General features: G+C 30.6%; 2 protein-coding genes across 10 annotated transcripts in view; one reads left to right on the forward strand and one right to left on the reverse strand.

The window, feature by feature from the left end:
* LOC141460762 (uncharacterized) overlaps window positions 1-915 on the forward strand; it is a 20058-nt gene extending 19143 nt beyond the window's left edge. For both annotated transcript variants that reach the window (XR_012462347.1, XM_074141062.1), the window contains 2 exons: window positions 682-745; window positions 818-915. Coding sequence is in view for 1 of the 2 variants with exons in the window: in XM_074141062.1 (XP_073997163.1) it covers window positions 682-745; window positions 818-868 (115 nt within the window). In the remaining variant the exon portion in view is untranslated. The remainder of the gene's footprint in view (window positions 1-681; window positions 746-817) is intronic.
* LOC141460768 (uncharacterized) overlaps window positions 1-12540 on the reverse strand; it is a 25500-nt gene extending 12960 nt beyond the window's left edge. For 3 of the 8 annotated variants that reach the window (XR_012462352.1, XR_012462350.1, XR_012462349.1), the window contains exons 1-5: window positions 12082-12540; window positions 9871-9965; window positions 8953-9279; window positions 6173-6502; window positions 2379-2687 (exon numbers count right to left, since the gene is read on the reverse strand). Coding sequence is in view for 1 of the 8 variants with exons in the window: in XM_074141070.1 (XP_073997171.1) it covers window positions 2461-2687; window positions 6173-6502; window positions 8953-9279; window positions 9871-9965; window positions 12082-12242 (1140 nt within the window). In the remaining 7 variants the exon portion in view is untranslated. Of the gene's footprint in view, window positions 1-1184; window positions 1827-2376; window positions 2688-6172; window positions 6503-8952; window positions 9280-9870; window positions 9966-12081 lie in introns of those variants that run through there. The other 5 variants (XR_012462355.1, XR_012462354.1, XR_012462351.1 and 2 more) reach the window with 5 other exon arrangements.
* Window positions 12541-14675: the final 2135 nt, after the last annotated feature.

Consider the following 14675-nt stretch of genomic DNA (forward strand, 5'->3'; position numbering starts at 1 on the left):
TCGTACCCATAAAACCTTTGATTCGGAAAGATAAGGCATGTGGAGTTCAATCTTGGATTTTGGGCCCAACATGCCTTTGTGTTAGCATTATTATTTACTGAGTGGCTTGTAATTTGATGCTTAGCTTAGCTTAAGCGAACATAAAATAATAAAGTAATTTAGAAACAAAAATTTTTATAAACGTTAACTGAAAGTGCTCCATTTCTGAATCTTCGAATGTAATGACACGCAATAACATTAATACGAGTATGTCAGTAACCTTAGGTATAACCTTCGTACTTAATAATAACCAATAACCTTAGATATTGACGCGCTTTAAATCATTAAAAAAAAAAAATAATAATAATAATAATAATAAAAATAATCAAAGATTTAGTCTAAAATATTAGCATTAATAAGCCCACGAAATACAATCTGAAATAAGTCTGTACAAATTTGTCAATTCTTTGTATTTACATAATATAGTAATTAATTTAACGAGTTTATTGCTTGTATTTACAAATTAATTTAACCTTGGTTATTGCTTTCTCTTGTTGTGACCGTGCCAAATTTTAGGAATTGAGGTCCCATGCGTACGAAAAAATGTTTTTAAAATATTTGTGAGTGTGTGTGTGTACAATATTTATTCTGTGTGTGTTTAAATTATTTCAGTTGATATTTCATTTATTGTATTATTGTTAGGTTGAGCAGTTTAGAAGAATGTAAAATGTTGGGTGAAGATAGTTTTAATACTTACACTGTAAAGGTATATTGTTGTTTTCATTGTTAATAAAAAAATACAGGATTTCTTTTACTTTCTTTCTATGTATTGTTGCAGGAAGAACATGGTGGATGTAGTGAAGAAGATAGTCTAGAGATTGTCACCTGATGATCAGGACAGAAAATTTAATTAATTTTCTCAGCAATATTTGACAATTAACAATTATCAAATATTCTATTAGAATTAGTGATAATAATTCATCACTAAAAGGGACCAGCGATTTTCATTATTTTTCTTATTTATTTATTATTTTTTTAATCTAGATTTAATTTGTATGGACTAATGACTCTGTGATTACAAATGTTTCTAATGAAGTTGACTCTTGTTAAATAGTATTACATATTTTTGTATTTTTCTTGCAGTTAAATGAAAAAAAAAAGTATTTTTATATTAATTGAACGTAAAATATATATTTTTGTTTATTCAAAAATGTTCATGATGTATTAAATTATGCCAGATCTTATCTCTCCAGAGCTGTCTATCCTTTCCTTTCCGAATCTCTCGGTCATCGCCACCATACTGTCCATTACATCCTCCAAATTGACGTTGAATTCAATTTAAGACCTATTGCAGTTCAATGCATTTTTTTTTTTCTTTTCAAGTAATAATCAATGCCTTTTTACCATTATTACATAACTTGTTCATATTATGAAATTAGATCCAGACAACTGAGTCACTTTTTTAAAACCATGTTAATCAATCACTTTAAAATGAAACAGGTATGTTGCTGTTAAGCAAAAGAAGAAGCGAAGAATATAGTATTTTATCTTTCCAGAACTTATCCTTCTTACTTTTGTATTAGCCCGGATGATCTTGCAACTTCTTTATCTATGGACTTTTCTATATTAGGTATGGAGAAGAGTATTTTAGCCAATCTCACTAAGACTAGTACGGAATCAGTCTTCCTTTAATAGTCACGTATTATTTTTTGCTCTCTATTTTTTTTTGTAACTTTATAAAGGGTTCTTATTGTCTTGTAAAAGCTTCTCATTAAAGGTGAAAATTATCTGAGTGATTTCTTTCCAATGATAACAAAGTTCTGTATGTTCAAATTAGTAAGTATTGACTATAATACAGGCCAAAAAAACACTTTATAATAGTTTTAGTAGTTACCGCTAGATAGCATAGACAGGCAGTTTTCTTACTGAATTACTGCCATCATTTTTATCTTTTATTTTCACATATATATAATGGTTTTATTCGTTTATAAAACAGTGCTATTATATTATTAGTATGCACTTTTAGAAGAATTAAGCTATAATTACTTACATTATGATTATTTTTTTGTTTTTATTTTATTCTACAAACCATACGTATTTATTTATTATTTTTTTAATCGTAGATTTAATTTGTATGGACTAATAACTCTGTGATTACAGAGTCACAGATTTGTCTAACAAAAGTTCACTCTTTTTAAATAGTATTCAATTCAATAAATAGTTTATTGATGAAAACTGTCATCAATAGTTCAAAGAATTGCCCCAAAAAATACAGAAAAAATTATTCTTTGAAGTCCTATCTGTGACAATTATGAATGTCCTTATTATTTAATTATGAACAAATTAATAAAGTGTCACTGCTATGGTGAAAATTGTAATTTGAAAGTCATTGTACTTACCAAAACATTACTTGCTTTTATTAACAAACGGTTCTTTATAAAAAATAAGAATAAATTTCCTTTTGTTTTTATCTTCACATTTTCACGCCCCCAAAATATCTTTCCACTTGTTTATACATTTAAATGATGCTCCTTGACTATCCGTTTGAAGTGGCAGGCTAGATATTTTGTCCGGCACGATCATGTGCTCCTCAGCAGTCACTATGGGTAATCTATGCGAAGCATCTCTAACTATTGGAGGTAATACATGACCCTGTTCAAGATTTTCCACTAACTCGTCTGTCATAAACTTTACATTTGATATCCTTCCTAAAATATATAAAATAAAAATTTTATTATGGATTTTCCTAATAAAATTGATTTTGATTGGTTCTCGGGGGACAAAATTAATATTTGTAGGCAATGATATTGTTTCTTATTTCCTACTATGAAACAGAGGATCTCGATTTTTAAGTCAGTTTGTTAAAAATGTGCAGGGATGGAACCATTTAGCAAAATAAGTACATACTTTGGGCATCAAGTGAAAGGGTACTACCAAAGTTTTTCAAAGCCAGTTTTACAGAGGTCCATAGGTTATTTGTAGCAAAACAGCAAATCGTGTAGCTGAAATAGGATTTGCAAAAGGGGGCCTTATATTGAAAAAATCTTACATTCAGTTATACGAGTACAGGATAAATGCAATAATCCGAGAGCATTCAAATGCCGAAGACCTTCTCTAAGAATCATGGAATTAAAGGAAAGTATAACCTTGCTTTTGTTCATTATATTATGTACCTGCCTGAAAAGGATCAATTGAAGCATTGAAAAACAACTTTTGAAGCTAAATTTTCAGAAAATTGATGAATCCATTTCATGAAAATCCGAAACAGAGAAAAAATAAAGTAAACTTGAAGGTTATCACTTATAAAATCACCTTCAATAATTTTCAGTTTACTGGGTGAATCGATAAATTTGATTCATACACCACAGAAACGTTTTAGAATTACATCACGAATGCCTTTAATGTTTTATGATCCATAAAATATATAAAATAAAAATTTTCTTTCAAATTCTGTGTACGGCATACTTGACAATTTTTTTTTTCTAAAGAGAATCAACATAAGGTAAAAAAAAACCTAATTAATTAATAATTTTATGAATTCACCTAAGCGATACATGACATTCTATTAGAAAATGTACTTGAATAATGTACTAATAATTGCAGATTATTTTAACGTAGAAAGTAATTCGATTGCATGTTAAAACTTTCTACTAATTAGAGCCAACAAATCATTACTTTGCACAACTCTCTTTAGGATATAGAACTAAATTAGTAATAAATAGATAAAAAAACAAAAAAAAATAATTAAGAAGATTGAAAATCTTAAGATCATCCTAAATAATATTCTTCTTACAAGAACGTTAATATAATTCTTCAGCCACGCGCAAATGGATTCGTCACTTTATTTTCTTATTTTTAAATTGTTCAGTTTTAATTTGTCTAGAGCTTTCCGAACCTAACCCGTACTAACGATGCCCATTTTGTATATTTGGCCCATGAGCTAAAATCCAATATTACAATCAGATCTACTTGACAATAAGTTGCTCTTACTAAACGTTGCACAAATCAATATTAATACCACATTCGAAAATTTGCAATGGCGCCAAATTGAACAAAATATTGGGAAGTATATCCAATTAGACATAATACAGCAATGTGACAAATCAGAAATGGGAAATTTCAAAGAAGATGATAGCATTTCACAAATTATTTCACTTCCAATTGTTGCTAGCCATGTTTATTTTCGAATTTCAAAGCAGGAACTAAGAAAAGAACCGCAATACCATTTGGAAGTGAAGCACTGTGGTCTTTTTAAAGTTAGAAACATCCTGGATCTTATCTTAAACTTAAGTCAGATATGTAAAAAGATGTAAAGCTGTTACCAACCCCCTTGTATTCAGATATTTGCGAATGAACTATGTGTATTTTAAAGGCGATTGGAGCTTAGAATTTCAGAGGAACTATCGAAGAGGGGCGACAAGAGTATCAACACCGGTAAACACAAAATTTTAATAATATTTTTGCTAGAGGGCACAATTCGTTATATAATAAGTGGAAATGGAATTAAGTTGGAAAAAGTTGGACGAAAAGTTTAGATTAATGCGATATTTAACCATCTGAAAAGCGGTTTTGTGCCGTTATGAAAAAAAAAAAAGTCCTCACAAACGAGGAATGACCAAGGAGACTTTTGAAATAACCTGATCAAAGTAGCCTTCAGAAAAGGAGATGCGGTTTCTAAAATACATAAGCAACCCAAGGAGAGACCGCAACAGAAGAATAATCATAGCAAAATTTTTAATTTAATTAAGTTTATAAAAGAGAGGAAGACCAACAACATACGTGACCTCTCACGTATATGGAGAAGATGGCGAGTCGCGTTTAGTTCTTAAATTTCTTTAAAACATTGAGCCAATTTTAAATTTATTTGAACTGCAAGTTAATTTTGTTTGTTTAAATTAAATTATTATTTTATTTATGAGAAAATACTTAAAAAGTAAATATAGTTTTCTCCTGAAAAGTTAAGGACTGTTTTTTTTTCAAATAGACTTATCACAGAAATGCTAGAACACAAGATCTGTCTGGTTATTGAGGCAAGGAAATTTGAGAGAAGCATCTGTAACTGACAAAAGTGATAAAGCTGTAATTGGTTTGAGCAGAGCCGGATTTAGATGAAAAGAGGCCCTAGGCTATTCCACTTATGGAGGCACTTTCACTTCCCATTTTTAAGTTTCTAAATTACATGAGAGATAATAAAATACATCACTACTGTGATATACAGGGTGAACCAGTAAGTAATGTCCATAGGCCTACTGTGTGTAGTACATCTAAAGTGGAGTTCAATGACGTATTGGCCAACTTCATATTTTCCACTGTTCTTGAGTGACGTCACTTTATTTTTTTCCCCCTAAAATCATTCCTTTTTTGCAATAAAAATGTTATTACTCAGAAAGTTTTAGTCCGAATTCGATTCTGATGACACGGTTCGAAAGACAGATGAATTTTCTAAAAATTGATACCATTTCGAAGCATAAGTCATTCTCCAAACAGCCTCAATCTTCCTCCTGGATACTGGAAAAAATAAAAGTAATCGAAATTTTTATGAAAACTCATTAGGCCCTTATGGGGACCATTATCAGACCTAGGTGCTAGCCACCTTTTAGTAAAAGTTCCCTTGTCTAATGTGGGCTTTCTAACGCGGTACATTATTTTCCAGGATTCCTTTTATCTTCGTATGAGAAATTACGTTTGTTTTTGCAAGAAAACTTGTTCACGAGCACCTCAACATTGTTAGTTTATCAAGTTGTTTAATTCATTGAAAACTCCTTTAGATGGACCACTAGTTAATTTTTAAAGAAGATTGTCTTAAAATAAGGAAGTCAAAGGTTACAAATTGCACTTTAAACATTTACATCTGATCTCTCTGAAATATTTGAGAAAATGTTAGGAAATATTTTAAACAAGTACTATTTTTATTATCGAAGGTATACTGTTCACCCTGTATATCAATACGAGTATGTTAAATGTTAATATAACATAATATGTTATGTTTTTAGAATAGTGTAATTTTAATTTTGCTAACAATTTGAATGTAGGCCCCTCTTGATCTTGAGTTCCTAGGCTGAAGCCTAGTTAGCCTATAGAAAAATCCGGCCCTGGGTTTGAGTGTTGTCGGAAAAAATAATTATTTCTTGAATATAAATAATAAGAGAGCTAGAATTAGAATATTATCTAAAATTTTAGTTTGTATATTTACCTAGCACGTTAAACTTTGCACAACTTTTAACACCATAGGAAGCTAATTGTAATTTCAGTTTGACTCGGCCAATTTCAGCTTTCGAACAGTCTCTTATGTCTGTTGTAAAAATAGGAAAAATGCCTTCCATTTTAGATATAGAATGAACACCTCCTTCCATTAAAACCATATGTGGCACAATATCAGATAACTGATATAATGATATTGTAGCCTCTCCAATCAATTCAACGGATTTTTTACCAAAATAATAAATCAAAAATAACTTCAAAGGTTTATTAATTAGATGGTACAATAATTCTTGGGGTGTTGTTACAAATATCATTGCTTTGCCTGTTCAAAAATATAAAATATTAGTGCGTAATGTTCAAATAAAATTATTTAAGAGTAAAATACATTAATTATAACATTAAAGTGACTTCACCATTAAATATTGAGGAAAAAATATGTTGTCATAATTATCGTTCTGTAGAAGCACAGAGATCAATTGCTTTATAAGCAGTAATTTAGTGCTTATCTCAGTGGGCTTATTTTATTTATTTCTGGAAATTCAGTCTTAACCGTTAGCTACTTAGTTCTTGTTTTGTTAGAGAAGGCAAGCTGATTGAATTTAGTATTGTCGGTACACAAGGTAGCCTGAATTTTGAGTTACGATTGCAAAATTAATGGAAAAATAAGGAATTCTTGTCTAGTTTGATATTAGGATTTATATTTCAGTGTATCAATAATTAAGCCAATTAATTTGAATGTATTCATAACGTAGCCTAAATTTCAAATCATGTCCGAGAAATGAAAAAAATAAGAAATTCTCTTCTAGCTTTGAACAATAGAAAGAGAAAGATTGCGAAAAAATGAAGAAAGAAATATCAATTTTTCCAGTCAAACTATGGAGATGAGAACTCCATTTTTTTTTCTATTAATCGAACTTTAAATACAGGGTATCCCGTTTGCACAATCCACCTGTTAGTTATCAATACTACAATATAAAGCAGAAATCTCAATCTTTCCAGTCAAATTAGACCAGAGTTACTCATTTTTCTATTAATTTTGTAATGGTAATTCCGAATTCGGGCAACCCTCTGTACAATCTTCTTTTAAATTAGTTACTATTACATTGAAGCAGAAATCTCAGAATATCCTGTAAAATTAAACCGGAATTCCTTACTTTTTCATTAACTTTGCAATCGTAACTTCAAATTCTAGGCTACCCTGTGTGTACATTCCAACACTGGCTTACTTATTAATACACTGAGGTAAAAATCTCATTCGTTTGTTCAAAACTAGAGGAGAATTTCTCATTTTACCATTAATTTTGCAATGTTAATTCCAAATTTAGCCTACCCTGTGTGTTCCACCTCTGGCTTAGTAATTAAATGTATAAAGCAGAAATCTCAATCTTTCCAGTCAAACTAGACGAGATCTTTTAAATTTTTCCATTAATTTTGCAATTGTAACTTCAAATTCTGAGCTACCCTGTGTACAACCTTTATCTGAGTTATTAGTTATTATATGTATGGAGGAGAAATTTTAATCTTTGCAGTCAAACTAGTCTGGAATTCCTTATTTTTCCAATAATTTTGCAATCGTAACTTCTAATTTAAGGCTAGCCTATGTGTACAATCCACCTTTGTCCTTAGTTATTAAAAGTATGAAGGAGAAACCACAATAAGTAATAATAAGGAATTCTCTTCAAGTTTGACTGTAAGGATTGATATTTCTACTTTATTGTATGTATAACTAAGCCAATCGTGGATTGTATACAAAGGGTAGCTCGACAATTATGGTACGATTGCAGAATTAATGGAAAAATAAGGAATTCTCGTCTAGTGTGACTGGAAGTATTGAGATTTCTGCTTTAGTTTAATTAATAATTAAGCCAGTAATAGAAACACAGGGTTTGAAGTTTGGTTGCAATATGAATGGAAAAATGAGGAATTTAGGACTAGTTTTACTGGTGAGATTGAGATTTCTGCTTCAGTGACTACAAGAAGTAAATCAAAGGTAGATTGTACGATACACACAGGTAAGCTCGAATTTAAATTAAAGGCAATAAAAGGCAATATAAGAAATTCTCGCCAAGTTTGACAGAAAAAATAGAGATTTCTGTTTCAGTGAATTAATAATTAGGCCATAGGTGGAATGTATACACATGAGGGCCAACATCAGCACCCTGCTTAACCCCTCGCCCTCGCCGGAATTGACCTAGAAGGAGCGATTAAAGTGAATCAAGAAGATGAATTAACAGAGCACAAGGTACACAAGGTTTTAAACAGAATGGCTGCCAAAAGATGGCGGCTAATCTTCAAACTAGCGACCGTGTGTGTGGCCTATTTATTTAGATCGTTTTATTTACTGTACAATTTTTGAATTTAGTTGGCTGTAGCCACTTGATCTCCTCCACAAAGGGGCTCACTTTGGCTCTGACGTCCAAGGGCCCACAAAAACCTGGAGCCGGCCCTGGTTAGGAGTATAGTGGCCTTAGCTTTTGTTATTCTTCGTTCTCGTCGTTTTAACCAGTAGTTGCTGATATCTTCCGTCAACTAATCAGTAGTTTGTTTCTGTTTTATTATACGAGATATACCATTCGGCTCATTAAAGTAATTTTCATTAATTCATTTGCTTAAACTTAATATTAATTGATGTTATGTTTAAATTATAATTAAGAATATATTCAAAAGCATTATCTTCTAATAAAAAATGTAATTTGTAGAAGCTACTTTTATGATGGGGTTTTCAACAACCATACTTTTTATACTAGAAAAATATTTCTCCTGAATACTCACAATCATTGAATAGAACTCCACAGCAGCTATCCTCACTAATGGTGCTATCAACCTCCTTATCAGAATCGCCTCTTTCCTTTCCTGAATCTTCATTATCACTTTTCGCAGCACTACTTTCTCCACCGGATTTAAGATCAACTTTTTTCTGAGATAAAGTTTTATTTTTACTTTGTGAAAACAGCTTTGCATTTTTATCCCTTTCTTTATTTCTTTTAAGCCGATCTTGCTTAGCTTTTTTGAGTTTTTCCTTTATTATTAACGATGATACTAAAGACATTCTCCCTTGTCGGAAAAATTCTCTTTCACTTATCTCTTGCAGTGATGAAGCTGTAACATATCGTACATTTATTTAGCAGCATTTGTATAAGAGTTTACTTAGGATTTGTACTTTAGTTAAATATGCATTCGTTGTACTTTCATATGGCACTTTTAATAGAAAAACTGAAGAAAGACCTTATTTGTGGTTTAATTTGTTTCTTCCAACACTTTTAAATGCAAACGCTCATGTATTTCCAAATTTGAGAGAATTTCTTCATTCATTAAAATAGCACACACCGCTTTTTAGTTCCTTCTTTGTTTGCCGTCAGTTGTTTTTTTTTTTTTATTTATTTCATTGTTAAATAAACTAGGGTTTTAGAATGGGTAGCACCCCTTTCTATCTGCTTTTAAGCCTATGCGTAAAATAATAAATATACACGATAAACAATGACAAATGGGCAAAACATTGGGTCTGTTGAAAAGCAACGGAACTTTTTTTTTTTAGGTTATAATTTTTGATTAATTGGATAAAAATTCCAATTTTGTGAAAAAAATTAACTGAATTATTTTTAAAAGAAGTATGAAGTTATTTTCAGATCAGTTATAGCCAACAAAAAATTAGGAAATTACTTTCAACTAAAGCTTAGTTTCATTTCTTACCTCTTAGAGTTCCCACACTAGCCGCTTCTAATTCAAAATTCTCTTTCTGAAATGTTCCTTTTATTTCCATGCATGGTAAATTAGCAAATTTAACTCTAAAAAAGAATAAACGTATGTCTGGATTAAATAAATGAATTTGGTTATCTATCTGCTCAAAATAAATAAGTACGTACTATGTAGGTGCATAAATATGGAATAATCTAAATAAATTCAAATTATTAAAATATACCAATATCCATTCCCTATTCATTTTAAATATATTAATATTTTTAATTGGTATCATTTCATTTAAATAAAAATAAATTTGTATTTATTCAAGATAAGGCCAAGATAATGTTTAAAAAAATTACATTAAGGGGAAAAGTGGCAAGTTATGGTATTGTAGTTGGAGTAAGAAGTTATATTTCAAGTTAGATTATGAAATTTTATTTGTAATTTTATTGCTATTTTTTTTTTGTAAAGAATTCTTCGGAATAATAATTTAAAAAAGATTCTATTGATAGTTATAACTGCAAGTATAATTGCTCCTACAACAGATAACATCTAACTGATATTGTAACATGTGTGGTTCTTCAATTACTGATCTCTACCAGCGATAAAAAGATAAGAAATGTAATATGACATTAGTTAGTTATGTGGTAATATTGAGAGGTTTTTTGTTCTATGATTATAACAATTAAGTAAGAAAGTGAGTTACATAATTTATGCATTTCACATTAAAGACTGAGAATGCTTGCTTAACGTTGAGAATGGCATTATTTCTTTCGTTCTTGAAAAAAGGCGATGAGATTTGTTATGGAAAGTAACTTGAAAGCAGCTTAAAAGGCGCCATCGTTTAGCTCAGCGCTAAATATGAGCAACGTCGTGCTTACCACATCTTTAAAGGGACAAAGCACGTGGAGTGGTGAAGTCCTGAGGTCTGAAACCTCAGCTAGCAAACCTACAATGTACTTTATCGAACATACCGAGCAGACTCTTACGATTTCTGAGCCTGCAGTGTTTAGTCAAAGGTCTACCATTTAACCGGGCTGATTCGTCCGCCAAAGCCGTTGGCCACATCATAGTACCCAGGAAAGAGTGAGCTTTTATGAGTTGCCCATTTCAATGAGGGCATAATCACAGTAATCCTCATGTCATGGAGGTTTCGTTTTAAGATCTCCTTGGCACACGGTTAGGTAATTTTCCGCTGGGAAAATGTAGATACTTACCTATCTGTGCTCACCCAAATGTGGCGAAGTCGTCTCCGGCTATAGATACCGTTCTAATACCTTCCATGAACTTAAAACCATATATTTTATATCAGACAGAATCATCCGTGACTGATGTTTAATGCTGCCCATCCTGAGATCAGTCTACTTTGATAAATCGACAAACTTCTTCTAATATGGGCTCATGCGTCAGCATAATTTTGAGAGACAATTAACTAACTTCCCTCTGATGGTGGATATGTTATGGAAATATCAGGAAATATTTTCATGGATGCAGTTGTCTTCTGTACATTGCTGAACGTCCGCTTGGCTCTTCCAGCAGAGCCACTAACATGATTCTAACTTTTGCAATGTAAATCTCTTGTTTGAAACATTTTTATTTAAAAAAAATGCTTTAAATTGATTCTAGGAGATGATAAAATTTGATTTACATAAAAATAAAAAACATTCTCTCTGAGCAGCTCCCCCTGGGGGAGTTTAGGTCATGAATGTTTCATTTAATTATTGCCTAAATATAACTGGGACTTAGTTAAACCACTACCTATAATCTATAGATTCTCTATTATTTAATTAGTAAAATATTAAGCAATAAATGTTCAATAAATTCAATGTGTGGAATTGATTTGGTGAAATTGGGCTGGAGAAGGTTGCAGACTCGTGCCAAAATTGTAATGCTGATTCGAAAATTGAGTGGGAAAACAACATTTCGAGATTTAGATACACTGTTCTGAAATTGTACTTTACATGTACAGACATAATCTTTATGCTCGAAGGAATGTAACAAATTGAGTTTTCCCCCCCCCCAAAAAAAGAAGTTTTTAGCAAGTCAACCGTATTCTCTTTTCACCTGCTCAGTGCTTTTTAATCAATTGTAGATCCAGCATTACTAAAAAATTAAATTATTGAGAAACAATGCTTACAAGTGTCATCTATCTAATTGACATAAAAATAAAAGATTTTCTATCTTTTTTTTTATCATAACTAATTACTTTCTTAAAGTCACCTTATTTTAACAATATCAGAATTTTCATTAATTTCTTTGGTACTCTCATCATTGAAGTACAATTTGTCGATGTACACTTCAAGGGCCACTATATGTGATTCTTTCATCAGTATGGATTTTTTTACAAAAATTTCTTGTTTTTCCTCAATTGATTTCTCCATGTTCGTGGTCTATTTGATTTGTTCTGTATTGTTTGTATTGTAAAGTGTTATGTGTTATATGTAGATTGTTGTAAATTATTGTTTCATTGGCCCAGCTGTAAAACCCTTTTCACTCAATATTTAACATGATTTTTGTTTATATATTTGTATGTTTTAAATGAAATACTTTAGCTTGAAATTTCTTCATGTTCCTTTCGTAAAAGCCATTGTAGCAAACGTTCCATTATTAATTCACTATTCTAATTTAATAATTTCTGCCAAATTCATTTTTTATACTATAAATATTTAATCATCTAAATCATTACTTCCATGGTGACCAAAATATTTAATATTAGAAAAATTCATATTTTTTAAAAATATATTTTTACTTTTCTCCCAACCGCCGAAAGAGGGAGTGTATTTTCCATAAATATTTTAGATTTTCAGTTTTATAGAAAATCCATGAATTTTGGTTGCTGAAGCATCCTACTGATTTGTTTATTTTGTGATGTGTTTGGTCAGCATAGCTAAAAAAAAAAAAAATTAGCCTATGGGTCAAATTTTATATATTGTTTACGTGTTATCGATAAAGTTTCTGTCAAAATTTATCGATTTTCTGTATAGCTTAATCATTTTTGTATTTTTCTGGTAAAATTTCATCGATTTTCTTGGAACTTTCTGTGTTAATTGCATTCTTGTGCAATTGATAAACGATTAAAATGCAAGAACAACAGAAACTTTTTTACTTACTAGAACGATTACTTGATAGACGTTAAAACCTAACACTGAGCAGCAAAGAACGGATTTACAATTATTGGATTAAACTCATTTAGATTTATGGTCTTTAAATATAGTATTTATTCAAGCATTCCAGGATACAACTTCTTCAATCTGTAAATCCGAAATTCTTTGCTCAATAACCAATGTTGTTTATTATGTTTCCAACAGACCAAACAACACTGATATTGATGTAACGTTCATCATTGCAAGGAAAGAAATTGACTCAGTGGCAATTGAATCCCTCATGAAGATTCCAGGATTGAATTTGCTATCTCTTGAAGGCATAGTTCACTGTCCGGTTATAGGTAGCGTAGACTGTAACGAAGGAACACACAGTCCAGAGGGCCAGCAGAGCTCTGTAAAAGCTCCATCACTTTAGATCTTAACGCGTTTTAAATAAAAATAAAAATATCATTATCATGTATGGTGGACATGCACATGTAGTTCCTACAAACGTTTTTGCCAAAAACAAACATGCTTTGCAGCATTTCCTTCTAAAAAAAATAGTAAAAGAAAGTGAAATTTACAGCTGTACATCAGGTAAATGTAAAAGATGAGAATAATTGGTTATTATTTTTTTTTTTACACAGCCAATTTAAAATTAAATAATTAATTGTTATATGTGCCAATGTGTGTGGTGTGTTACACGGTACATAAAATTCTAGGAGTAGCTAGAGAGGAGTGAATGAGAGCGTATCTTGAGAAGCTCACTCTGGAGCTGTAGTCTTAATGAAACGGTTTTACAATCACTATCGACGCTAATATTCTACGCAACATGTATTTTCCAGCTAAATCCTAACATGTCACCGCGGATCATTTTTATACTCATCTGCACCAGGTACTTTTAATTTTTAATAAGCATTATTTTATTTTACTTACATTCATAATTGTTATATCCCAATCATCACTAGAGAGAATTATACAATATAAAAAATAAAATATGAAAAAATCTTTTTGCCTATATTTATTAACTGTAATGTAAGGGTTTGCGCTTACACCTTACCATTCTTTCAATTTTTGAAATTAATCATTCCATTCTCTAGCAGAAATTGCTCAGGATTTTTAGTTTCTAATTATTGTAATAATTGGAACGAGACCTATTCTGAAGCGTCTGTCAATCACTTAAGTTGTCCATAACTCCTAATCAACTAAATTTGAAAATACTCTATGTTACTTTACCTATCAATTTAATTCTTTAGTTCACATACAATTTCTAACAAAATTGTTGCCTTCCCTTTTTTTTAATTAAATTTTCTTTAATGTATCCGATTATTACTAATAATAATTTAAACTCTCGACAATGATAAGTTGCAAAAGACATTTTTAATTGGTGCAGTTTTGTTTTCTTTTAACTAAACAAAGGTGATTATTAAAATTGATATTATAACCATTATATTTAATTAACAGTTCTCTAAAATAAATTTTGAATACTAATTATAAAGGTGCCCATATATGGAAATGAATTTCAGTAGAATAAAAAGTAGTTTAAATTCATTTATTATTCCACGCGGAACGTACTCTTATAAATACGACATTTTAAAAAAAAAGTAAAAGAAAAATATTTTGAAACATAAAATTATGAAAAGTAGTCAATCACAAAGTTTTTTCAATGACAGAAAAAAACTGATTGAAACTTCGGGAGGTGATTCAGCAGCTCAAATGCAACAAAAAATA

The sequence above is a fragment of the Rhodnius prolixus genome, unplaced genomic scaffold (assembly GCF_049639745.1).
Source record: "Rhodnius prolixus isolate KJV_2025 unplaced genomic scaffold, Rpr scaffold_6, whole genome shotgun sequence".
In the NCBI taxonomy this organism is placed as follows: domain Eukaryota; kingdom Metazoa; phylum Arthropoda; class Insecta; order Hemiptera; family Reduviidae; genus Rhodnius; species Rhodnius prolixus.